Genomic DNA, 25,841 nt, shown 5'->3' on the forward strand with positions numbered 1-25,841 from the left:
GTATTAATTTATATTTATATTTTTATTTATAAAAAATGCTAAAAATGTGATTTGAGGCCAAACAATTTTTTTTTTCTTTTTGAAAAAATAGCATGACAAGACACTTTCGATACTTTGGAACACATAGATATTAAAAAGTTACTCGAAATAAAAATTAGTTCACCCAAATCATATATATGAATTCAAGGTTTTGACCTTCGAAAATTTATGTCCTTCCAAAATTTATATACATATTTATTATAGAACCCTTAGTCGATAATTATATTGAATGGATCACTGATTTAACTGCTTGGATCAAATGATTTTAACCATGTCAACCATTTTTTACCAAAAGTCAGATTTTATGAGAACCGAACCCGAAACTACGGTTGAGTGACGATTCAAACGGATTGGATCAGTGATGGGTTGAAAACGCTACTTAGCATTAGCAAGGGCGACTGCTGAAAATACTAAAAATATAAAATACTTAATGTTTAGCTTATTGGGGTGGGACTAATACGATATGTCATAAGATACACCCCGATAAGCAACGAAATTTTGATTTTTGAAACCTTGAATTGCATTAGGGTTTTTTAGTAATTGTACTTAAAAGCAGAAGCAGTTTCATTTCTCGAAATTGCAGTGTCAGTGTCATCACCAAAGATGTTAGACTAGATGGTCCAAACTTGTGGACAGTATAGTAAATAGGTGGTAGATAAAGGGCATTTCCTTAACTGACATTAACTGTGATGTCTTGAGCGAAGTTCCTCCATAGACGACTTTTAACCGCAGTTAGCGGACCCGACCCTGGGTTCATATAAAGTTTGGTTATCAGCCACTGCTGAACGCAGGGGAAAAAAGAACACGGGCTTAGGGTTTGACTGATAACGCAAATCGGGTTAATCCTCGGGTTAATTACCGGATTCCGGCAACTTCGGGAGATTCCGGCGACAATCCAATATACGATCTGCAATTCTAGTTTCCAGAAAACCAGAAATTGATCGCGTATTGGTGGAGAAATCAGCGGGGAACTGCTTTAAAGCCCTGAAGCCAGTCACTCGTAGATGCAGCGAAAATGTTGGAGAGAGAGAGTGAGAGAAAGTCGGTTGTTGACGTCGGGATCAGTGGACCAAAAGGGCGCCAAGAGTCGTAAAAAGTGCTTTTGAATAGCGGTTTTCCCAAGCGCCGATTTTTGGGGATTTTGTAATTTGGTCTATTTTGTTTGGTTTTTGCTATTTTTGAATTCGTGTATGCAATCTGGTGGCACGCAACAGGGCGTTGGCGCCCCAGGTCATGGCCGGAATCCAGCCATGGCCCCACCCGGCCGGTCTTCTTCTTCTTCTTCGGCATCGCCGTCTTCTTCTTCGTCGGCGGTGTCGGCTCCACATCTAGGGTTTGATTCGATTCAGCAACAGCAACATCAGCAGCAACAACAGCAGCAGCAGCAGCTCGCGTTTAGGCAGGTAAGTGTTTAATTACTTGTTTGCAGTGTGGCGCGCTTTGATTTATTGGGAATTCGAGGAATTTGGGGTTTTTAAATTTCTTATTAATTGGAGAGGCTTTCAAATTAAATTGTTGTGGTTCTCTTAGCACTTTTTTTTTTTTTTTCTTTTCTTTCTAAAGACGCTGGAAGGTAATGTGTCTGTTGAGTGCAGTTACTTCATCCACCATAACTCCCGCAAATTGTGGATGGTAATTTAGTGGCATTAGTGGTCAAATCAGGCAATTTGTCTCATCTAGTCGTAATAAACACATGGAAATTGTTTTGACATTGTTGGAAGCGCCTTTCAAGCCTAGTAACTATAGTTGAGACTAAAAGTTTTGCTTAAACTCGATCTATATTTTCTGCCTTCACTCACCTCTCTCTCTCTCTCTCTCTCTCTCTCTCTCTCAAATTTGAGTTGAAGCAAGTTTGTCCGGCATTGTACTCACGGCTGCTTATGTGAGTTAAAGTGCTTGAACCCAGTATCAGTGAGTTCAATAGCGGAATCTCCTTGTATGAAGTAATGAGGAACTTTCTGCGTGATGAGATTTGGCTTTATTTTGATTCCCCTTTGAATTTCAATTTTCTCTATCTTTTTAAGTTGGGGTAAAGTTACAGAATTAGGTGCGTTCAGTGGTATGATTTTATTTTTCTTCTTTTCTGCCTATTTCTGGACTAGGTTTGAGTGAGTGTATTGTGAACTTAACTCATTGCTTAACTCTTTCCTTGCTTTACTACTCGATTTTTATTTTCTTTGATGGATTTGAGCTGATAATGTATTGTGAACTTAACTCATGTAAGAACTTTAGTACTTTTTAAGGACATCCTCACTTGTGGTACATGCTATTTTCTCCCTAATTCGTTCTATTCTTTTCTTTTGTTTTTCTATTTTTTTTCTTTGTTCCCCTTTTGTACTAGTTCCTCCTTTTTGTCATTTTTTCCCCTTATGGTACATTTTCCTTCTTCTGAGAGCGGCCAATTTGTGCAAAAGAGAAAAAAAGCCAAAGGTTAGGTCCATATCCAGTCTACCCCTCCCGAGATACCAGATGGCTGGGACCAACATCCGATTTTGGCCTATTTACATTTTCCTTCTATTTTTAACCATGGTTGTAGTGTTTGGGATTTTATCCTATTCATCTCCATATCAGCACTGGTTGCTCTTGATGTCTTCTCATGCATCATTCCTAAGTTGGTTTATGTTTTATATGAATGAATATGATCCTTTCCTGTACTTGTATTTATTTCCATTTTGGTGACCGGATACTCTTGATGTCTTCTCATGCATCATCCCCAAGTAGGTTTATATTTTATATGAATGAATATGGTCCTTTCCTGTACTTACACGAAAAGGTCCTTTGCTCTATCTCTTGAGTCATTTCCTGTGTATTTTTTATGCAGTCATTACAACAACTTAGAAAACCTGAAGGAGATGAAGGCCTACTAGCATATCAAGCAGGTGGTATCCATGGAGTCATGGGTGGGAGCAACTTCCCTTCGTCCTCTGGCTCCATGCATTTGCCTCAACAGCCTAGGAAGTTCATTGATTTGTCTCAGCAACATGGTCACTCTCAGATTCGTGAGGAGAGTGAGAACAAAGGTCAAGGCCCTGAGCAGCATATTCAGAACCCAATTCATCAGGCATATATCCAATATGCATTGCAGGCTTCCCAGCAGAAGACTGCTCTTGGGAACCTGCAGCCACAGCAACAAGGTAAGATGGGAATGGTGGGCCCTCAAACTGTGAAGGACCACGATGTACGTTCAGGCAATCTGAAAATGCAGGACCTGATGTCCATTCAGGCAGCTAATCAGGCACACGCATCTTCCTCCAAAAAGTCTGCTGAACATTTAGTGCATGGTGAGAAGCAAATGGAGCAAGTGCAGCAGCCAACTTCTGATCAAAGGGGTGAGCCTAAGCCTCTGCCTCAGATGGCAGCAATTGGACAGATGTTGGCAACAAACATGATAAGGCCTGTGCAGTCATCACAGTCTCAGCCATCCATCCAAAACATTGTTAACAACCAGCTTGCAATGGCACAGTTACAGGCAGTGCAGGCTTGGGCATTGGAACACAATATTGATCTGTCTCTACCTGCCAATGCTAATTTGGTGTCTCAAATTCTTCCACTTTGGCAATCTAGAATGGCTGCACTTAAGAAGCCAAATGAGAGTAATGCTGCACAATCCTCACTGCAAGGTACCACATCAAAGCAGCAGGCTGTTCCTTCTATGGTTGCTGGTGAGAACTCTATTCATGGAAATTCATCAAGTGATATGTCTGGCCAGTCTGGCCCTGTAAAAACAAGACAGGCAGCTCCTACTGGGCCTTCTCCAACTACTGCAGCTGCTGCAATGGTCAATTCTAATAACATTCAAATGCAGCCGGTTACTGTTCATGGCCGAGAGAACCAGACTCCCAGACAGCCAGCTGCAATTGGAAATGGAATGCCCCCAATTCATCCACCACAGACTTCTGTGAACACAAGCCAGGTATTGGATCATTCTCTGCATGCAAGAAATTCCTTGACTGGGACTGAATCTTCTGTGCAAATGCAGTACTTCAGACAGTTGCAGCAGTTGAACAGATCCACTCCACAATCTGCAGTTCAATCAACTGATGGGGTCTCAGGCACCAACTTCCCATCTCAGGGTAGAATTGCACAGATGCCACAACAGTGTCTTGGGTTTACTAAGCAACAACTCCATGTCCTTAAAGCCCAAATATTGGCATTTAGGCGTCTGAAGGTATGCAAGATCCAACTGATGTGTGTGTGTGTGTGTGGTGTGTGTGTGAGGGTTTGAGTCTGAGTTGTGGCCACTGGCCACTTCATGCTAGAGGTTTGGTCTGTATCCAGTCCCCCCTCCCCCCTTCCCTAAGACACTTGATAGCTGGGACCAGCATTGTTTATGGCCCTTTTCGTCTCCAGTTTATAATAGATCTTGACAGTGTTATTTGACATTTTAGTTTGGTACATGACAGCGAGGAGAAAGCAGTCTACCTCAAGAAGTGCTTGGAGCTATTGCCCCACCACCGCTCGAGTCACAGCTACAGCAGGTATTCCTCCCCCCTGCAGTCATGGTTAATCATGATAGATCTACTGGGAAGAACATTGAAGAACACACGAGACATTCAGAGGCCCTTGAAAAGCCTCCGCAGGTCTCACCTTTAAGCAGCAGACAAAGTCTGCCAAAAGATGAACCCTTCACAGGAGAAGAGAAAACAAATTCATCTGCTGTTCACATTCAAGGGGTGACAGCTGTCACAAAGGAGCCCATTCGTATGGGATCTGTTGGGAAGGAAGATCTGCAAAATACAACATTTACTGTGAAGTCAGAGCATGAAATTGATCGGGGGAGTATGAAGGTTCCTGTTAAAGGTGATTTTACTGCAGATAGAGGAAAGGCTCTTCAACCTCAGGTAGCTGTATCCGATGCTGTGCAAGTTAAGAAACCCAATCAGGCAAGCACTGTGCCTCAGCAAAAAGATGTTAGCCCCATGAGAAAGTATCATGGACCACTTTTTGACTTCCCCTTTTTTACTAGGAAACATGACTCATTTGGCTCTGCAGTGGTTCTGAATAACATGAATAATTTAATGCTGGGATATGATGTGAAAGATCTTCTATTTGAGGAAGGCACTGAAGTACTTAACAAGAAAAGGACAGAGAATCTAAAGAAGATAGGTGGGCTGCTAGCGGTGAATTTAGAGAGGAAGAGGATCCGACCAGATCTTGTCTTGAAGCTGCAAATTGAAGAAAGGAAAATTCGGCTTTTAGATCTCCAGGCACGTGTTAGAGATGAAGTTGATCAACAGCAGCAGGAGATAATGGCAATGCCTGACAGGCCATACCGAAAGTTTGTTCGGCTTTGTGAACGTCAACGTATGGAGCTCAGTAGGCAAGTGCAACTTTCTCAGAAGGCCATGAGAGAAAAACAACTAAAATCCATTTTCCAGTGGCGTAAGAAGCTTCTTGAGGCACACTGGGCCATTCGTGATGCAAGGACTGCTCGCAACAGGGGAGTTGCCAAATACCATGAGAGAATGTTGAGAGAGTTTTCAAAGAGAAAGGATGATGACAGGAATAAAAGGATGGAAGCTTTGAAGAATAACGATGTTGACCGGTATCGTGAAATGTTACTGGAGCAGCAGACCAGCATCACAGGTGATGCTTCTCAGAGATATGCTGTTTTATCGTCATTTCTGTCACAGACGGAAGAATATCTTCATAAACTGGGAGGGAAGATAACAGCTGCTAAGAACCAGCAGGATGCAGAGGAGGCAGCAAATGCTGCTGCTGTTGCTGCACGATCTCAGGCATGGTCTTTTCTACTCATTTTCTTTTAATTCATGATTATAATCAGTAGCTTTACTTAATTCTTGTCGTTGCTTTTTGGAGAGTGAACTATTACTTATTTATTAAATTCTGTAACAACAGGGTCTCTCAGAAGAAGAAGTCAAGGCTGCAGCATCTTGTGCTCGAGAGGAAGTAATGATAAGGAACCGGTTTTCTGAGATGAATGCACCAAAAGATAGTTCATCTGTCAATAAGTAAGTTTAGTATAAATTGCAAAGTTGGACGAACCAACTTTCCTGACAGGCTGAATAATCCTTTTTTGGAATCAGAAAAACAGCAACATGGGCTGATTGACCAAAAAAGGACAAGCACAAACCAAAAGTAAAGAACCAAAATGTACATTACTCAGCTATGCCAAATTCATATGAGCTCTGGATTAGGTATCCCTTAAACTAAATCCACCCTACTTGCCCCTTTCCTGGCCTAAGTATCAGCAAGAAAATTGACCATTATTGGGATCCAGTTGAATGAGGCATTCGAGATACCATCCATCCTTCTTGCCTTTTGCAGCATAAATCCAAATTCCCATAGACCTATAATGACAAAAACAGCTAGGCAAGGAGTTGATAGAACAAGCTGTATTGGAGGAATATAAACCTGGGGGATGGGCTTTTACAATTGGTGAAGTTGATGATGCAGCTTGCTGATATGTAGTTGGGTGCTAGGTATGATCTGTTGTATATCCAACATTCTTTTTTTTTTTTTTTTTTTTCTTAATGAAAAATTGAATGAGTACCTATCAACAAAAATCAGATGGTGATGACACTCAGCTACCATTTTGGAATCACCTTCCATGATAATGTTGACCCAGTCTGTAGAAGATGCAAATTTTAAATCTTGAAGCAAATTACTTGAAAAGCTCATGAGAATTGTCTGTCATGATCTTTAATAAATGACACTGATAAAAAAAAAATCTTTAAATAAATGACCAGTTACTGAACAACCTGAGTTTCCTGGTCCCTGGAGAGCAGTCATAAAAGTTAAATTTGATTCTTCCTTTTTCAAGTGTGTTCTAAAGCATGTAGGATCTGCCTCCTTGGTTGAAATGAATCAGCAATCTTCTGCCATCCCTTTAAAATAGTTGATAGAAGTACTCCTGAATTCTTCTCTAGCTGTGAGTCTTGTGACCAGTGTGCGACTCTCACTGAAATGATTTCAATGATGGACAAGGTCCCTTGCATCTAAAAGATTCTAGTATTTCTCTTATACTAAATACTTCAGGAAACGACAACCATAGGACACTTCCACCAAGTTCTCCCATTTTATTTGTGATTGGGAGCCATTGGTTATTAAACAGGTCCACAATGAAATCCATGAAGTGCCAAATGGAGGGGAAAAGTGGTTCCATATCATTGAAGAAATGATTGACATTTTCACCACTTCCCAAAATAAAGAACACACACATGAGTGGAGATGAACCAGTTTTTCTATCTCCATTAAGCATCTCATCTATATTGAGAATCTTTTTTTTTTTTTTTTTTAACTTTTTGTGATCCATTGTATATTGAGAATCTTCAGGAGTAGGTGGAATTTGGCCTTCCCAAATGGTCCTAGTTTGAAGGAAAAGGTGAAACATCAAGGGACCTAGAAAAGAAAACTACTAGAAACTACCAGGAGAGGAGGATTAAACTGTAGAACCCTTCTTGTCAGCCAAAAAGGAAAACATGTTTCATGCAACCTACAAGGATACGGCTTCATCAATTTCAAAGTCCTAATGATCCTCCTAAAACCAAAGTTCTGGGTAAAGCAGAAGAAGAAAGGGAAGATACAACGCAACAGCAATAGAAAGTTCTTGTGTATGGAAAGGCTATAAAGTCTAGAGAAAGTAAGACAAAGGGGTTGTTTCCCCTCCAATTTCCCCACAGAATCTAATTTTATGACCAGATACTGGATGATACCTGATTTTCTAGCAAAAGAGGAAGGAGTTTATAGATGGTCTTCCAGGGACACCAGAGAATGAACCTACTAGCAGATCTAATGATGAGCAAGTTTGTGTATAAATTATTTTATAATTCTTATGATACATATTATAACATTTACATGTATTATAAAATATGCATTTTTAGGTGAGAACATTTTAAAACACCGGAGACAGCTTTCTTATTGTATCTTCTTTTTTTTTGGTTTGTCATTCTGAATACTGAAGGTGCCAACTGGCTCAGTTTGTAAGGTCTCTAGGTGGTTGTAGTGGAAACACTTGTTGTCAAGCATAGTTGTCTAGGCGATGCCTAGGCTATTAGGCGGTTTTACAGTGTCGCCTCGCCCAAATGCCTATAGTTTTGTATACTAGGCGACTGTCCAGAAACTTAGGCGGGGCGCCTGAATCCAGCTTTTGTGCTCTTTTTTTTTTTTTTTCGAAAAAACAGGGGCGTCTTCTCTTCCATCCCAGCTTCAGTTCTTTTCTTCTACGAAAAAACAGGGGCTCTGCCTCTTCTTCTTCCAGATTCAATGCTTATTTTTCGAAAAATAGGGGCTCCGCCCCTATTCTCCTCCCTCCTCCCCCTCTTCCCCCTCACAATGGGGTTTCTAGTTGCTAAATCACCTAAGCGATAAAATTTTCATAAACTAAGAAACTAAATTTTGCCTAGTTCCCTAGATTTATATTCCATTCAACATGCATATTAATTGAAAAAAATAGCAATTGTCTTTATAAAGAACATTAAATTTCCTTTCAAAAACATGGCAAATCATCATACCTTGTACAATAGCGTTTCAAACATATTAATTTCAATACTTTCAAACATGGTTTTCAAGGTGCCTAGGCAAGGATAGGCAATGGATTTTTTTTTTTTTGCATAAAAAACGTCAATCCTAGGGTAATTCCCTTGGTTTCATAGCAAGCAGTAACTGTCTTCCACTAGTAATTGCCTATAATCTTCATAAAAAATGTATAAACTTCACGTTTTTTTTTTTTGCTGCAAATATAGACCTCATTTAAAACATAGAAAATCGGCATAAAGAATTTCAGAAAATAGAGGGGCTGAGGATAATCAATATGTGTCTATACTTAATTGGACAAAATTGAGTTTTTTCATGCTTATCGATATGGGTTTTGGAGTCTTTTTATTCAAGACAGCATACATGTTGATTGAACCCTAACAAATAAGTAATTAATACAAACGAAACTAGTATTTTAACTCACATACTGAGTAAGTTTAATAGTTTCTGTTTTGTTAAGAATATAAAAGTATATACTAAAACCATGTAAAATACTTTGGCGATTAAGTGAGGTCACCCTGCATGGGCACCTTGTCACCTAGGTGTTGCCTTGACAATTATGCCTTCAAAAATAATACTAATAATTTAAGCATTTAATAGAGTAATTTTTTTTATCAAATTAGAAAGCCAGAAAGCCAGAAAGGTTATTATTTATATGTTAAAATTTAAGATATGGAGTAAGTAAAGAGTAAAAAAAAAAAAAATAGCAAAGCTACTGTTTTATTAAATGAAGAGAGAGCAAAGAAACCTCTTTGTACTTACTCTTTCCTTTGTTCTCTCTTTTCAATAGAAAAATATTAAAACAAAACATACATGATATTATAGCATATAATGGAATGTATTAAAACACATGTTGGTGAGATGTAGCAATATTAATGATATTATAATAAGGCACATGCCTTGCCATTTTTGTTGCTTAGGTGGACTTCTAGTTGCCTAGATAGGCACCTTGTTGCTGTAAGCCAAGTTGTTTTTTTTAGGTGCCCGGCCAAGGTTGCCTAGGCGGTAACTGGAGAATTTGGATTGATGCCCACCTTCACCTGGGATTGGGGGGTTATGGGTATGACTTTATGAGGAATAGTCTACTCCTGTTGTCTGGTTCCACAAAGTCCCCCCCAAAAAAAGAAAAATCTAAAGACTTAATTTCTTTTCAATGGATTGATTAATTTAGTTTTGCTGGATTGAAGTCTATCATACTGGCCATGAATAAAGATACATACAATTTATGCAGTAACTTTTCTTTGCATGTATTAGTTAAGAGACGAATGCTGGTGCAAGAAGCCGTTAATCGATAGGACAAAAGGAAACTTAAACATCCTTTAGCCTTATGTATTTGAAGAAGTATCAATTCTCAAGTCTTGTCCGTTCATGATTTAAAGGCTCATGGCTGTTGATCTTGTAGGATAAACATTTCTTTAGTTTAAATATCTGAGATGATGGTAGGTAGAATTACTCTATGTTGTTTTCTCCTCAGTACTCTATTTATTTACATATTGTCATAATTTTGACCAGATATTACAATCTTGCACATGCTGTGAATGAAAGAGTCATGAGGCAACCCTCAATGTTACGTGGTGGAACCTTGCGTGATTATCAGCTTGTAGGTTGCAGCCCTCTTAATTAGGTTTTTCTTTTCTTCTGTTTTGTCATTTACCATTTTTTTCTTGTTGCAAGTAAGCATTTTGAGTTCATTATTTTATTTTGCAGGTTGGGTTGCAGTGGATGCTTTCTTTGTATAATAACAAACTAAATGGGATTTTGGCTGATGAGATGGGTTTAGGGAAGACTGTGCAGGTTGCTTTCTGCTAAACATGGTTTACTTCGCATTTTTTCCTCTTTTTCTTTCTCAATTTATTCTCTCTCTCTGAAGCTAAATGTGCAGCCATTCTGTTTTTAGGTAGTATTTCTAATTACATTCCTACTGATAGTTGAGAAACCTTGAAGTTCTGATACCAACCTAATGTTATGTATAAAAAAACAGACAGAACAGACTAATAAATAATCATTTTCCTTTTAACGGATTCTTTGCTGGGACAGGTAATGTCACTGATTGCTTATCTGATGGAGTTCAAGGGGAACTATGGGCCACACCTTATAATTGTTCCAAATGCTGTTTTGGTTAACTGGAAGGTTGGATGCTTCTTTTTTCATTACCTCATAGTTATGAACTTGATGTATCATTCCTTTTCCATTCTATTCATGAAAAAATAAAACCATTTCTGCTTTTCACTTTAATCTCTTTGACGTCATTATCTTTCAGAGTGAATTCCATAATTGGTTGCCATCTGTGTCTTGCATCTTTTATGTTGGTGCAAAGGAGCAAAGGTCAAAGTTATTTTCTCAAGTAAGTGTCTGCCTTTATTTTCTTTTTCATTGATATGTGAACTGTTGATACTTTGCTGAACCTTCTTGTTTAAACCGAAACACTTTATTTAGGAAGTTTGTGCCATGAAGTTTAATGTGCTGGTTACGACATATGAGTTCATCATGTATGATCGTTCAAAGTTGTCAAGAGTTGATTGGAAATATATCATAATTGATGAAGCACAACGTATGAAGGATAGAGAATCAGTTCTAGCACGTGATCTTGATAGATATCGCTGTCAGCGACGCCTACTTCTTACAGGAACTCCATTACAGGTGTAGCCACTTAGTTATAATACATAGAAATCTGTAAAACATAGTTATTTTTTATCCTTGGTTGAACATGTGTTGATTTTACCTTCATTCTAATCGTGGGTATATTGTTCATTTTCCATTTTTATCTATGGTAATTCATGAATGCTGGTATTTCACATGGTTCAAGATTGAATTGACAATTGGGATTTTTTATTAACTATTATGTTCTATGAGATCTCCTTTTCTATGGGGGCTGGGGGAGTTTTCTTCATTGATTCTACTTTGGTTGATGTTGCCTGTATTTGATGGTACAGACGCAAGTATGATACCTCTTGGTGCATTTTTTTTTTTTTTTCATTTTTAGATTAAGATGACTGACTACATATGTAATAAATGGAAAATTGTAGATTTGTAAGACATTTTTAATGATAACCGTATCAAAAGAAAATAGAAATAAACAGTGTTACCTTGGTAGATGGCATGGTGCAAGTATACAGGTATTTTGGGCTTTTGGCATGTAAACCTCAAAAACTATGATGCAAGAGCATCACAGTCAATAACGTCTAATTACATAAATAATTAAGAACATAATAAAATAATAAATTAGAGTTTTTTTTTTGATCAATAATTAGAGTGTTTACTCCCTATTGGATGCCTTTGTTGTTATGCCATGCCTTATGTACTAGCCCAAGTTTTTTCTGGATTCAGTTTATTGGGTAATCTACTTAGAGGATCCACTGATAATAGATACCTTTGTAAAGACCAAAAGGCAAGTTCCAGTGAACACAATTCATCTGAAAGACCTCAAGATGTTCAATCTCCAAACTCCATAATCAACTACTCTCTTCCTCTACTCTGCAAAAGCCATGCCTTTATACAACCATCTTTGTCAAAGATGGGCTTTACTACTATGTTTTAGTTACTCAATCAAACCTCCTGAAACCACCTACTTCTTGAACATACCACTTCAAAAAGAATAGCAAGTAGTGAACTAAAGATGAAAAAGAGGAAAAGGAAAGATGGATTAGTTCTGAGGAATCTATTCTCTATTTCTATCTTTTGTGTCTTTAGAAAAGATTTGTAAATGCCATAAACTATCCCTGCTACAATGTAACTCATCCACACCATATGCTATTGTCCCAATGCATCAGAAACACACTTCCATTGTTTGTTTTCCTTGAATGAATCTGCGGATTATGCTCTTTTTCATACTTAACATCATCCATTCAGGCTATTTAACCTTCCTACCAACATACCCTTTCTTCTCACCACCCCCAGCATATATACCTGAGCAGATTGGGACCAGTTAGTATAACTGATCTTATCTAATTTCTCAGCAGTAATTAACATTGTTGGTTTTATCAGAGTGGATGCCTACTTGTAATCATGCCTTAGAGCTACTTGAACCAACATTTGAATCATTGGTGCTACACTGCTACTTATGTCAGACATCCTTTCAATTTGATAGTCCCTTATGAAACTAAACAAAACATAAACAGTAGTAAAATTTCCAGCTCTCCACATGGACCATTTTTTATCATTAGGCCTACATGGATCTCATATATCTTCTTAAAATAGTTTGTAGGAAATGGAGATCAAAGAGAACCATAGACTACTTATGCTGTGTTTAGGAGTGCTTACCCAATGCACTTTTTGTGCTTTTAATGTAGGGGAAGCCAAAAACCAGTAAAAAAACCGTTTGTTTGAAAAGCTTGAAACTGGCTTTCTGTATCAACAAACCCATTTGAAAAAGCAGAAAAAACTCCATTTATATTTTCACATTTGCAAGAAGCTATTTTGAACAAAAAAGCTGGTGGCTAGCCAAACAAAAAAGAAAATCTTTTTGAAATAGCTCGTTTCAAAAAGTGACTTTTTCAGAAGCCTGTTTAGGCCAAAAAGCACTCCCAAACATGGCCTTATTGTTCTATTTTACATGGTGGTAGCATCTACATGGATCAACACAAAGAACTGCAATTACATGTGGTTCGGCATCACAAAACACTACTCTAACATGGCCTTCTGGGAGCTGTTGCATCAGCAGATATTAAGTACTAGGCAAGTCACTCAAAATCAGAGTAACATGATTTGATGTAGTTGACCAAAATTAGGGATCGCTTGAGTGGTCAAATAAACCATCTTTCTGGTTTTTGTTGATTTACACTCTGCTTTAATAGGAATGTTGCAACATTTTTGAGTATTTTTTCTTTGTTTAGTGGTTATGAAAACTCATAGCTATGCAGAATTCTATTTCTTCCCCAGTATACTTGGTAACAACAAAGGTGGTTACTGTGAAACAATATTTGGGCAGAAGTCTATTTAAACTGTGATATATTGTAGACCTTTAAGGGGGATCAAGTTTCTGAATATCGAGTCCCCATGAAGTAATCTATATTGAGATTAGGCATTAACAAGTAACTTTCCTTCAAAGTGGTATCTAATTGTATGTTAATTGTTTGCTGAACTGGTGAAGTAGAGGAGCAAGAAGAGATGAGAATAGAATAGAAGAGAGGTGTGTATGGGCAGCAATGTGTGTCCAGCCAGCCCTAGAAACTAATATATGTATATGTATATATATATATATATATATATTAACATTAGAATGTTACAATGAAAGGACTAGAATGCCCCTAATTAGTGATGGAACACCTAGACGGTACAATAATAAACCGGTTTAGGCCCAATAGCTAAAGGTCCATAACATAATATAAAATTAATGCATGAAATGTCAAATAGGCCTACTAACACTTAAATCACTTGACACAACACTCCCCTTCAAGCTAAGCATGGATGTCAGCCATGTTTAGCTTGCCAAATAATCCAATGAACTTCACTGAAAATAGGTCTTTTGTCAAAACATCATCAATCTGCATCTCTAAGGGTGTGTAAGGAATGCAAAATTCGCTTGAGACAATTCTCTTTCTCTCGAAGTGTCGATCAATCTCAATGTGTATAGTCCTATCATGCTGTACAGGGTTATTTGCAATGTTGATTGCAGCCTTGTTGTCATAGTACAACTTGAGGGGACCATCATTTCTCATTCCCAGCTCACCTAGGAGAGACCTAAGCCACAATAGTTTTGCAACATGTGCTATAACCCTATACTTAGCTTCTGCACTTGATCTTTCAACCACATTTTGCTTTTTACTTCTCTAAGTAACCAAGTTCCCCCCAACAAATGTGCAATATATAGAAGTAAACTTCCTATCTCCAATTGGTACAACCCAGTCAACATTAGTATATGCCTCTATTTCATGTTTATTGTGCCCCTTGAGTAGGATTCCTTTCCTTGGACAGGTCTTCAAATACCTAAGGATACTTTCAACTGCTTTCATGTGAGGTATTTTGGGAGAATGCATAAACTGACTCACAACATGTACTACATAAGCTATATCTGGTCGGGTAAGAGACAATTATATCAATTTTCCCACTAGCTTTTGGTACCTTTCTTTGTCAGAGTAGTCCTCACCAATAGACTCTTGAATACAATGGTTTTGATCTATTGGTGTATTTGTTTTTCTACTCCTCATCATACTTGTCTCCTCTTGTAGATCAAGTACACACACACACACACATATATGCCTTCTTGTGACCTTGCAACTTTAATCCCAACAAAGTATCTCAAATGGCCTAGATTTTTAATCTCACATTCGGATGCCAAGAACCCCCTTCAATCTTTTTCTCTCTTTCGGATCATTCCCTCTGTTTACACCATAATCTCCATATAGACTGAGAGCTGTAAGCATATCACCCTGTTTCCTTATGGACAAAGTATGATGAACACCAATTCAATCTTTTCATCCCACTCTCTTCATGGCTCCATAAAGATTCTTCAACCAAGCTCGAGGAGATTACTTCAACCCATATAAGGCTTTTGATGAGTTACCGCTCACCTCCGAAGCCCCTTCGAGGGTGGCTTAACCTCCTGAAACAGAAGATGAAGGGAGAGAAGAGAGGGGAAGGTAGGAAGAAGAATGACTCAGAGAGAGAGGTTATTACATGATCAGGGCTTTATATATCTGGTCTACATGTGTGCAATCATGGAGAGAATATCTTCTGGTGGCTGTGTAACTAACTCTAGAAGGTTCTGAGTGTAACCAACTTTGGAGGCTCTGTCGCGTGTCACACTACGCTTTCTGTCTTCTAGTGAAATGCTGGTTGGTGGTGGTCTGCTCCACTCCCATAGTTGGGTTCGGAGGGAGTGTTTGGGTTCCAACAATCCCTCCCCCCTTAGCATTGACCTTGGCCTCAAGGTCTAGGTTCGGAAACCTCTCGTTCAGCCTTAGATAAGGTTCCCAAGTGGCGTCATCTGGAGGAAGCCCAACCCATTCTACCTTGGCTTTTGGCACAACCTGACCACCTCGTCGAACCCAACGAAAATCCGCAATTCTGATAGGCTTTGTGTCAATGCCCCCTTCTTAAGTGAATTGGGGTAAGTTGGATGAGATAGGAGTATGATTTCCCACCATCTTCTTAAGAAGTGAGATGTGAAACACCGGATGAAGCTTTGAGGTTGCAGGGAGGTCCAACCGGTAAGCAACAAGGCCCACTCTCTCCAGAACCTTATAAGGCCCATAATACCTGGGCTCTAGCTTGTGCCAAGCCCGTCTTACTACTGAGATCTGGCGGTAAGGTTGGAGCTTAAGGTAAACAAATTCACCCACCTGAAATTCTAATGGGCGGTGGTGAGAGTCATAGCGGGCCTTCATTCGTTGTTGGGCTTTTGTCAAGTTGGACTTAAGCAATCTAAGAATCTCGTCTCTTGCAAGTAGACTGGTCTCTACTTCTGCCACATTGGATGACCCATATTTATAAGGTAATACGGGAGGGGGTTCTCTACCATATAGAGCTTTGAAGGGTGTCATTCCAATAGCCGGCTGATAAGTCGAATTGTACCAGTATTCTGCCCACGGAAGCCAGTGAGACCACTGTCGAGGCTTCTCCCCTATGAAGCATCTAAGGTAGGCTTCCAAGCATCGATTAAGACAATGCTTCCCCTAAGACTGAACTCAGGAAGGCTGGGTCACGGTTTGAGACAATGGATCTTGGGGTTCCATGCAGTTTGGCGACGTTCCGTATGAAGATGTCAGCCACCCTTGTTGCGGTGTAAGGGTGAGGTAATGCAGACAAATGGCTGTACTTGGTGAGACGGTCAACCACTACCATGATAACCTCCTTTCCTGCAGAATGAGGAAGACCCGTGATGAAGTCCATGGAGAGGTCTTCACACACTTGCTCTGGAATCTTGAGGGGTTGTAGAAGGCCAGTGGGAGACTGTGAGGAGTATTTTTGTTGTTGGCAGGTTTGGCATTCGGATACATAGTGCAATACATCCTTATGCATTCCTACCCAATGATAGTGGCTGTTGAGCCTCTTTAGGGTCCGTAGCACCCTTGAGTTTCCCCCCAACGCGGAGTCATGAAGGGCTGAATTCTACTAGCCCCTAAACAAAAGATCATGCCCCACAATTTGGTAACCCACAACTTGGGAAGGGTCACGACTCTACTTATCTCTAATGTCCTACAGTTGTGGATCAGACCTGGCTTCTTGCCGTATAGCTTCAAACAAGGGAAAACTAGGCTGAGAGCAGGTCAGATGGGCTAACTCTTCCACTCGTGACAAGGCATCAACTACTCTGTTTGCGGGCCCAGGCTTATATTCTATGAGGTAGTCAAAGCCCATCAGTTTACTAAGCCATTTTTTGCTGCTCCAGGGTGTGCACCCTTTTTCTCTGCTATGTACTTCAAACTTCGTTGATCTATCCTTATAACAAATTGGCGTCCTAATAGGTATGCATGCCACTTTTGCACTGCCATTACCACAACCATCATTTCTTTGACATAAGTGGACCGGCTTTGGTGAGTTGTTGAGAGAGCCTTGTTGAAATAAGCAATGGGCTGCCCTTTCTGCATCAAGACGACCCCTACTCCACCCGATGCATCACATTCTATTTCAAAGGCCTGAGAGAAGTTTGGAAGAGTGAGGACTAGAGGGCTAGAAACTGCTATCTTCAAGTCTTCAAAAGCCCGTTGGGCATCATCAGCCCAACCAAAGGAATCCTTCTTTAATAGACGCGTTAGAGGGGCGGCCATAAGCCCATACCCCTTAATGAAGTGCCTATAATATCTGGTAAGCCCAAGAAAACCCCTTAGAGCCTTTACAGTAGTGGGCTTGGGCCATTTCTGAATGGCGTCTACCTTTTCTGGGTCTGCCATGACCCGCCCTGTTGCTACCACATGGCCTAAGCATTGAACTTGTCCTTGTCCAAATGAACACTTTGTCATTTTGGCATGTAACTGGTGCCCCCTTAGAGTTGTGAGGGTGAGTATTAGATGTTCCATATGTGTGTCCCAATCCCTGTTGTATACCAGAATGTCATCGAAAAACACCAGAATAAAGCGCCTTAGGAATGGCCTGAAGATGTCATTCATGAGGGCCTGAAAGGTGGAGTGGGCGTTGGTGAATCCAAGAGGCATAACCAAAAACTCATAATGGCCATCGTGGGTCCTGAAGGCCGTCTTGTGGATGTTAGCCTGGTGGACCTGAATTTGATGATACTCGGACCGTAGGTCTAATTTGGAGAACACTCGTGCCTCTCCTAACTTGTCCAACAGTTCATCAATGAGGGGTATAGGAAACTTGTCCTTCACTGTAATTTGATTCAAGGCCCGGTAATCTATGCAAAAGCGCCAACTACCATCCTTCTTCTTCACTAGGAGTACATGGGATGAAAAAGGGCTGGTGTTGGTCTGTATATGCCCTTTTTCCAATAGCTCTCGCACTGCCTTCTCAATTTCCAGCTTCTGGAAGTAAGGGTATCTATATGGCCTCAAATTGGCCGGTTTAGAACCTGGTAAGAGAGGTATTTGATGATCATGAGCCCGGGGTGGAGGTAATTGGTTCGTCTCCTTGAATACGTCACCAAATTGATCGAGTATCGATCGTAAGGCCTCGTGTTGGGCTCCTGTGGGGTGGACACAACCCTGGTTGTCCAGAATTGGACACAGTCCTGGTTGTCCAGAATTGGGACTGTGGGCCGAATGCCTAAGTGCATAAATGAGGGTTGTCCAACATCCTTGGAGGCCCGTATCATGGAGGCGAAAGTGTCACCTTGGGGACTAGGGGACTGCACCCCTTGTAAATGACAAGTTTGGCCATCCTTGTGAAAATCCATTGTCATTTTGGCCCAATCACAAAGTGCAAGACCTAGCCCACCCAACCAATGAACCCCCAAAATAATATCAGCCCCTGAGAATTCCAATGGGTGGAGATCCACCACGAAATTATGGCCCTGTATGAGGATCTTTTCCTTCTTACATATACCATTACATGACATCTGACTCCAATTAGCCACGTGGATCGAAAAGAGAGGAGTGGGTTGTATAGTCATACCTAGTTGTTTTGCCAAACGGCAAGTGATGAAATTCAGGGTAGAGCCACAGTCAATCAAAATCATCACGGTCCGACCAACCAATCTTCCTTCTACTCGCATGGACTGAAGAGAGTTGAGGCCCATGAGGGCGTGTAAGGAGATCTCGGCCTCGTCAGGTTCTGGTTCGTCTGGAATCAGTTCACAGTCATTTAAGTGCTCTGGTTCTGTCTCTTCCGGCTCTTCCTCTGCTTGTAGGACAAACACCCGCTGGACCCGGCATTTATGGCCCGACCCAAACTTGTCATCACAATTATAACAAAGGCCTTTCTCGCGCCGGGCTGCATCTCAGCCCATGAGAGACGTTTGAAGGGCATAGTGGGCTTGGGCAAGATGGGCTTCTGATGATCCCCAACCTGTTTCATGGGCTACTGATCGACCTGTGGGGAAGTCCTCACATTCGGGTAGGTCGGCTTGCTGGTTCTGCGTAGGTTGTCGATTTTTTCTTCTTGCAGGCGAGCCAATCCCATCGCAGCCATGACTGTCGCCGAACAGAGAGCCCTCACCTCCAGGTGGATATCCTCTCTGAGGCCTCCCACAAAACATCCCACTAGGGCCTTCTCCGGCCAGCCATGTACCCTAGTCACCATTTGCTTGAACTCGAGTTGGTACTCTGCTACCGTCCCAGTATACTTCAACCGAGTGATAAGTTCGTCGTAGTCCACGAATGTCGTCGGTCCAAAACGGATGCACAGAGCTTCAGTGAACTCTGCCCAAGTTACCTGGGGATGATTTTGGCGATACCACTGGAGCCATAGAATCGCGTCTCCTTCTAGATGAATGGAAGCGATGGAGACACGCTGGTGTGCGGGTGTTTCGTGGTATTCGAAAAATCTTTCTGCTCTAAAGATCCAAGGAATGGGATCTCCACCAGAATAGTTGGGAAAGTTGATCTTAGTGACTTTTCTGGTGGGGTAATACCCTGTTCTTTGGCTATTGGAAGCAGAGGCTTCCGCTCCTACTGGGTCTCGCCGGATTGTTGCTGAGAGGCGAAGCTTGAGACGACCACTTTGAGTTCCCTGAGTTCGTTCAACACCTGGTGGAATCCAACCTCAAGTTGGTCGACCCTATCATCCATGGTAGAGGAATGTGTCTGTGGCATCGTGAAGCTTGTGATTTGGATAGCCTGGCTCTGATACCAATTGATGAGTTATCGCTCACCTCGGAAGCCCCTTCAAGGGTGGCTTAACCTCTTGAAACAGAAGATGAAGGGAGAGAAGAGAGGGGAAGGTAGGAAGAAAAATGACTCAGAGATAGAGGTAAAGAGATATTCATTCACATTGTTTATTACATGATCAGGGCCTTATATAGCTGGCATATATGTGTGCAATCATGGAGAGAATATCTTCTGGTGGCAGTGTAACTAACTCTGGAAGGTTCTGAGTGTAACTAACTCTGGAGGCTCTACCGCGTTGTCACAAGTGTTCTCTTCACCACACCATGAAGTGCCATCTATCGTGCCTACTGCCGCCACTCTAGTGTCCAAGTGTGTGTCATGGGCGGGCTATGCATGTATTTTTCTATGGGGGACTGCCAATGGCATTCTTGTAATTACCAGTATGATTTTTCATCCTTTTGATGTATCTTTATGTCACTCCCCCAAAAGCTTAACATACTCTTTGAGGGGAGGTAGGTAGTCGAGTGAATCAAGAGCATGTAAAGGTTAAGCATGAGATCCCCTCGACATTGAACTGTGTGCTTATGCTTGCCATTCCATTAATGCAATACAAGTTGCCTTTTGTCTAATTTGTGTGCCATCTTTGTTGCATTTTCTTGTGTTGTTGCTTGTTGCTTGTTGCTTGTTGCTTAGGCTTACTCGTCGCATTCGAGTGCCGCACGGGGCCCCAACGACTAGCCCCGTGACAGTTGGTATCAGAGCAGGAGCTCCTACACACATTGGACCTTGTCTTAGCCCCTACTTCAGCACAATGAAGAGCAACCGTGACATTGTCGATAACATATTACACGGGTTGCACCAAGCCCACGACACCAATGAGGCTCCACTCGACAATCTTGCCAAGACGCAAGCCCCAAAGGGCCGCACAACTAAAGCTAGCAAGCTTGACAAATCTGTCGACCAACTAGCTAGTATGGACATGCACATCCTATGCTGCGAGGCAACAGTAGGTGAAACCCGAGACCGGGTCGACGAACTGCATCTCAACATGGAGATGGTAGAGAATGCTGTGGTGGAGCTGGAGAGCTGCTTTAGCGGAGCCCTTCGGGATGTCCAGAACACCATGCAACAGTCACGGTGCGCCAACCAACTCCATACTCCGGTGCTCGTGATGCCACCAACCCATCATCTGCTCCATCTACCCACATCAAGGTGCGCCAACCAACTCCATACTTCGGTGCTCGTGATGCTCACGAGCTTGAAAACTTCTTGTGGCAACTTGATCAGTACTTCTCCGCGACTAGCATCCATGATGGCCAGACTCAGGTACGTACAACCACCATGCATTTAAATGATATTGCAATGTTATGGTGGCGTAGATGTTGCAAGGACATTGAATGTGGCACTCGGACCATCAACACTTGGGCCGATTTCAAGAGAGAGATCAGGCGACAGTCCTTCCCCGAAAATGTTGAGTACTTGGCACAAAGAAAGTTGAAGAACTTGAAGCACCAAGACTCATTGCATGACTATGTCCACGAGTTCTCAGCCCTGACCCTTGAGATCTCTGACATGTCTGACAAAGACCTTTTGTTCAACTTCATGGGTGGTCTCAAACCATGGGCGGAACTTGAACTACAACGGCATGGGGTGAAGGACTTAGCATCAGCCATGGTGGTGGCCGAGCAACTAGTTGTTCTAAGGAAGTCAGAAGAGGAAGACCACCAACCACATAGCCCACGTACCAATAGCTTGAGTGGGGGAGATCAGAGATCAATCTCTACGCAAGAGAAACCAGTGCCCACTAACAAGCCCAACAATTACCAACAAGGGAAGAAGCCACAAGGAGGCCCAAGTTATCAGGGCCACCTCACTAGGAGACCAACTACTACTCCTGCACCTTGTTACCTTTGCAATGGGAACCATTGGACGACTGTCCAACACGGAAGAAACTCATGGCCCTCATCGCCAAACTTAGCGACAGTGAAGAGAGCGATGAGGAGAAACCCACAGCGACGCCAAGAGTAGGCACCCTCCAACTCATCAACGCCATGGTTAAGAAGGAGGCCACATCTAAGCGGCTCACCAAAGCCCACAAGGGGCTGAAATATGTAGACATCACCCTTGGCGGGAGGCCGACCCAAGCCTTGGTGGACACTGGGGCCACCCATAACTTCATCTCGCTTGCGGAGGCAAAGCGACTCGGCTTGACCACCACCAAATTGATAGGGTGGATCAAGGCTGTCAACTCAGGGGCCAAGGCAGTAGAAGGCATGGTTCGTGGGGTAGATCTCCAAGTTGGGTCATGGAAAGGACCCATCAATCTATCTGTAGTACCTTTGGATGATTTTCAGGTTGTCTTGGGAATGGAGTTTCTCGCAACAGGCGGAAGCAGCTCTCATGCCACACATAGACAGTTTGCTCATCTTGGACGACTGTTCTCCTTGCATGATTCCAGTGACAACAGCCTTGAAGGTACATGGGGAGCAACTTTGGCCCTACAATACTATCATGAAGTAGATACCCATGCAGCTAGCGCCGTGCCTACAAGGAAGACCCCGTCTCAATCATCTCACATCAGCACTGGGACGGGTCGGGAAGTCATCACTAGGAAGAAGTTTTCCCCAAAGCCGTTCCAACATCAGCACCAGTGCCAGTACCAATGTCAGCAGCAGCACCAACGCCAACATCGGCATCAACAACGGCACCAACGTCAGCACCATGAGCCGATAACACAAAAGACTCCTGGAAGACCCAAGGCTGTCTCCAGCTACAACCAGTTCCACTATGACCATCCTTGGGGAGAGCGAGTACCACCAAATCTACTTACGTACCTTGTCCACCACCACAATGATCAAGCCAACCTTCATAGGAGCCTTGTGAGGAACAACCCTTGGGAAAAAAATCATCGGGGGGAATAATACCCGAAAAATCCAAACTTTCATTTTGACCTAGCCCTAGCCACAACCCTTCCTAACACCAAAGCTGAACAACCAAAATCCTACCTTGTAGCAGCCAAGCAAGGACTTAACGTAGGGTCTAGCCATAGATTTTCCTACCATCCAGAATACCCTAAAGACTTCCACCCATCATCATGCCCGGACCTTGGAAGAGATAAACTTTGTGGAGCAGTTGAAGAACCCTCCTTCATCAACAACAGATCAGAGCCACGAGCAGAAGCTAGTCTTTGAGGGCGAAGACTGAATTGAGTGGGGGAAATTGTCACAAGTGTTCTCTTTACCGCGCCATCAACTGCCATCCATCGTGCCTATAGTCGCCACTCCAGTGTCCAAGTGTGTCATGGGTGGGCTATGCATGTATTTTTGTATGGGGGACTGCCAATGGCATTCTTGTAATTACCCATTATGATTTTTCATCCTTTTGATGTATATTTATGTCACTCCCCCAAAAGCTTAACATACTCTTTGAGGGGAGGTAGGTAGTCGAGTGAATCGAGAGTATGTAAAGGTTAAGCATGAGATCCCCTTGACACTGAACTGTGTGCTTATGCTTGCCATCCATTAATGCAATACAAGTTGCCTTTTGTCTAATTTGTGTGCCATCTTTGTTGCATTTTCTTTTGTTGTTGCTTGTTGCTTAGGCTTACTCGTCGCATTCGAGTGCCGCACGGGGCCCCAACGACTAGCCCCGTGATAGCGTGTCACACTACCCTTTTTGTCTTCTAGTGAAATGCTGATTGGTGGTGGTCTGCTCCACTCCCATAGTTGGGTGCAGAGGGAGTGTTTGGGTTCCAACAGCTTTCCTTAGCTTACATACCTTCCCTTGAAAGTCATAGCCAGGTTGAAAATTTATAAATACCTCCTCATGTAGATCCCCATTCAAGAAATCATTCTTCACATCCAACTGATGTAGCTCCCAAGAGAAATTTGCAGCAAATGACAATAGAACCTGAATTTTATTAAGCTTCACAATTGGAGCAAAGGTCTGCTTGTAGTAATTGGTAAATTTCCTCATTCTGAGTGAACCCTTTTGCCACCAACCTAGCCATGTATCTTTCAATTGAGCCATCTTTCTTATGCTTCACAGTGAACATCCAGTTACACCCTGTAGTGCTCTTCCCTTCTGGTCAGTCCACTAGTTCCCAAGTCTTGGCACTTTCATTTCCTCATTCATTGCCTCTCTCTATTTTGGATTAGACACAACCTCTTGAGTACTTGGTGGGAACATGTATAGAAGAAAGAGTAGGCAAAAAGTAGTAATGAGGAGATAAACACAAATAAGAAACATATTTAGAAATGTGATGTCGAGTAGTACAAGAACGGACAAGCTTGTAAAGAGCAATGGAAAGATCCAAGTCAGAAGTAGGAGTGATAGCATTTGTGATAGGGTTTTTACTTGGATCTACTGAGATAGATTGATTTGAGTCCGATTGGTTGTTGCCACAAGTTGGAGGATCTTTCTTCCTTTTCTTTTAAACGTTTCTCATATCTATTTGTTGTTTATTAATGTCATCAGTCCCATCTTCAACATTTGGAGTAATCAGTGATTTAAAAGGTGCGCCTCAAGCGTGCCTATGCGCATAGGCGAGGCACATTTTAGGGTATGTGCCTCGCCTAGGTCCTCTGTGCAGCCCTTACAAAAGGTGCACGCCTGTACCCCCTATTTGCTAATGTTGTTCATTCATTCATTCTAATTAAATAATTTTTTAAAAAGCAATTAAAATTATAAATTCATTATTTTTTGTGCGAGAACTAAGAATTTAACACCTAACATGGGCTTGTTTGGGCTTGCCTCGAGGGGCATGGCACAAAGGTGACTCGTAGAATTAGAAATCAATAATGCAATTGAGTGAAAAAAGAGATTAGAGGTTTTACATGCTTGAAAATGTTTTATATGTTTGATTTTATTTTTTAAATTCTCATTTTTTGATCAATATTTGAATATGCTTTACATCTTATGCTTATGTATTTTAATTTTAGATAATAGGGTTTTAAAACATTTATTTTAAAATTTAAGTTTATATTTTTTATTAATATTATGTTTAATATTTTTGTTTTTTTTGAAATTTTTGATATAATTTTTGAATTTTTTGACAGTTTTATTTTTTTATCATTTTTTTTTGTATTTTTGTGCCTTGCTTCAAAAAGGCACACGACTTGCCTTGTGCCTTGCACCTTAGGCACAAATTGACCTCTGTGCCTTTTTTGCACCTTGCGCCTTTAAAACACTGGGAGTAATAACAGGTTCAGTAGGAGTCTCACTAGATTCACTTGGACAGCTAGAACTAGGAGGATCAAGATGAGAAGATGGAAGACCCGAAGCTGAAAGTGGCACAAAAAAGGAAGGAGAGGAAGGATCCTCTTCCATCCTACTAGTCTCCCCCTGAAGAGGACTCTTGGAGGACTGAAAAAAAGTTGAGACTCGAAAAATACCACATCCTTGGTGACATACTTTTTCTTGGTAATTGGATCATAACACTTATAACCCTTTTGTGTGGGAGAGTACCTTACGAAGACACCCCCCATATGGCCCTAGGGCCTAACTTTGTATTTTTAGGATCCTTGACATGGATGAAGCAAACACAACCAAAGGCTCTCGGAGGAAGAGGAAAATCTTAAATGTTAGGACAAAGGACAGAAAATGGAGTTTTCATACCCAACACCCTGGATGACATTCGATTTATTAGATATGGTGCAGTAAGAACTGCTTGAGACCAGTACTTCTTAGGAACATTATGCCGAAATAGTAGGGCTCGAGCTGTCTCTAATAAGTGTGTTGCGCTCAACAACCCTGTTTTGTTAAGGGGTATAGAACAAGATGATTGATGCAAGATACCTACATCCTTTGTGAACAGATTTAAGGAGCTTCCAAAATACTCAGCAACATTATCTGAGCAAAACTGCTTAATCTTCTTGTGAAATTGATTTTCAATCATTTTATAAAATATCATGGTTATCTGTGGAATTTCATCACACCCTTTTAACAAGTAGATCCATGTGCATCGTGAATAGTGATCAATAAAAAAAAAGGTACATAGTTTCTATTACCAAAGTTCCGTCAATTTCCATGGAGGCTGATATTTTTCCCTCTTAGACAGATGTGATCTCTAGAGCCCTACCAAGTATCTTAAAATCCAATCCAATCCACACTTTCTCTGAGCCTGAAAACTCAGCTTCTTCCTTA

The 25,841-nt window shown here is 41.4% G+C and overlaps 1 protein-coding gene across 2 annotated transcripts in view; it reads left to right on the forward strand.

Moving 5' to 3' along the window:
• Window positions 1-782: 782 nt before the first annotated feature.
• The window catches only part of LOC148848719 (chromatin remodeling ATPase BRAHMA-like), a 30,558-nt gene continuing 5,499 nt past the window's right edge, over window positions 783-25,841 (forward strand). Inside the window, exons 1-10 of one of the 2 annotated variants that reach the window (XM_088950581.1) lie at window positions 789-1,442; window positions 2,861-3,952; window positions 4,019-4,207; window positions 4,443-5,777; window positions 5,899-6,011; window positions 10,048-10,135; window positions 10,243-10,329; window positions 10,573-10,665; window positions 10,796-10,879; window positions 10,972-11,175. In XM_088950581.1, coding sequence (XP_088806707.1) covers window positions 1,230-1,442; window positions 2,861-3,952; window positions 4,019-4,207; window positions 4,443-5,777; window positions 5,899-6,011; window positions 10,048-10,135; window positions 10,243-10,329; window positions 10,573-10,665; window positions 10,796-10,879; window positions 10,972-11,175 — 3,498 coding nt within the window. In that variant the 5' untranslated portion in view covers window positions 789-1,229. Of the gene's footprint in view, window positions 1,443-2,860; window positions 4,208-4,442; window positions 5,778-5,898; window positions 6,012-10,047; window positions 10,136-10,242; window positions 10,330-10,572; window positions 10,666-10,795; window positions 10,880-10,971; window positions 11,176-25,841 lie in introns of both variants that reach the window. The other variant, XM_088950579.1, reaches the window with a different exon arrangement.

The sequence above is a fragment of the Nelumbo lutea genome, chromosome 6 (assembly GCF_056320005.1).
Source record: "Nelumbo lutea isolate HS-2025 chromosome 6, American lotus-T2T, whole genome shotgun sequence".
In the NCBI taxonomy this organism is placed as follows: Eukaryota; Viridiplantae; Streptophyta; class Magnoliopsida; order Proteales; family Nelumbonaceae; genus Nelumbo; species Nelumbo lutea.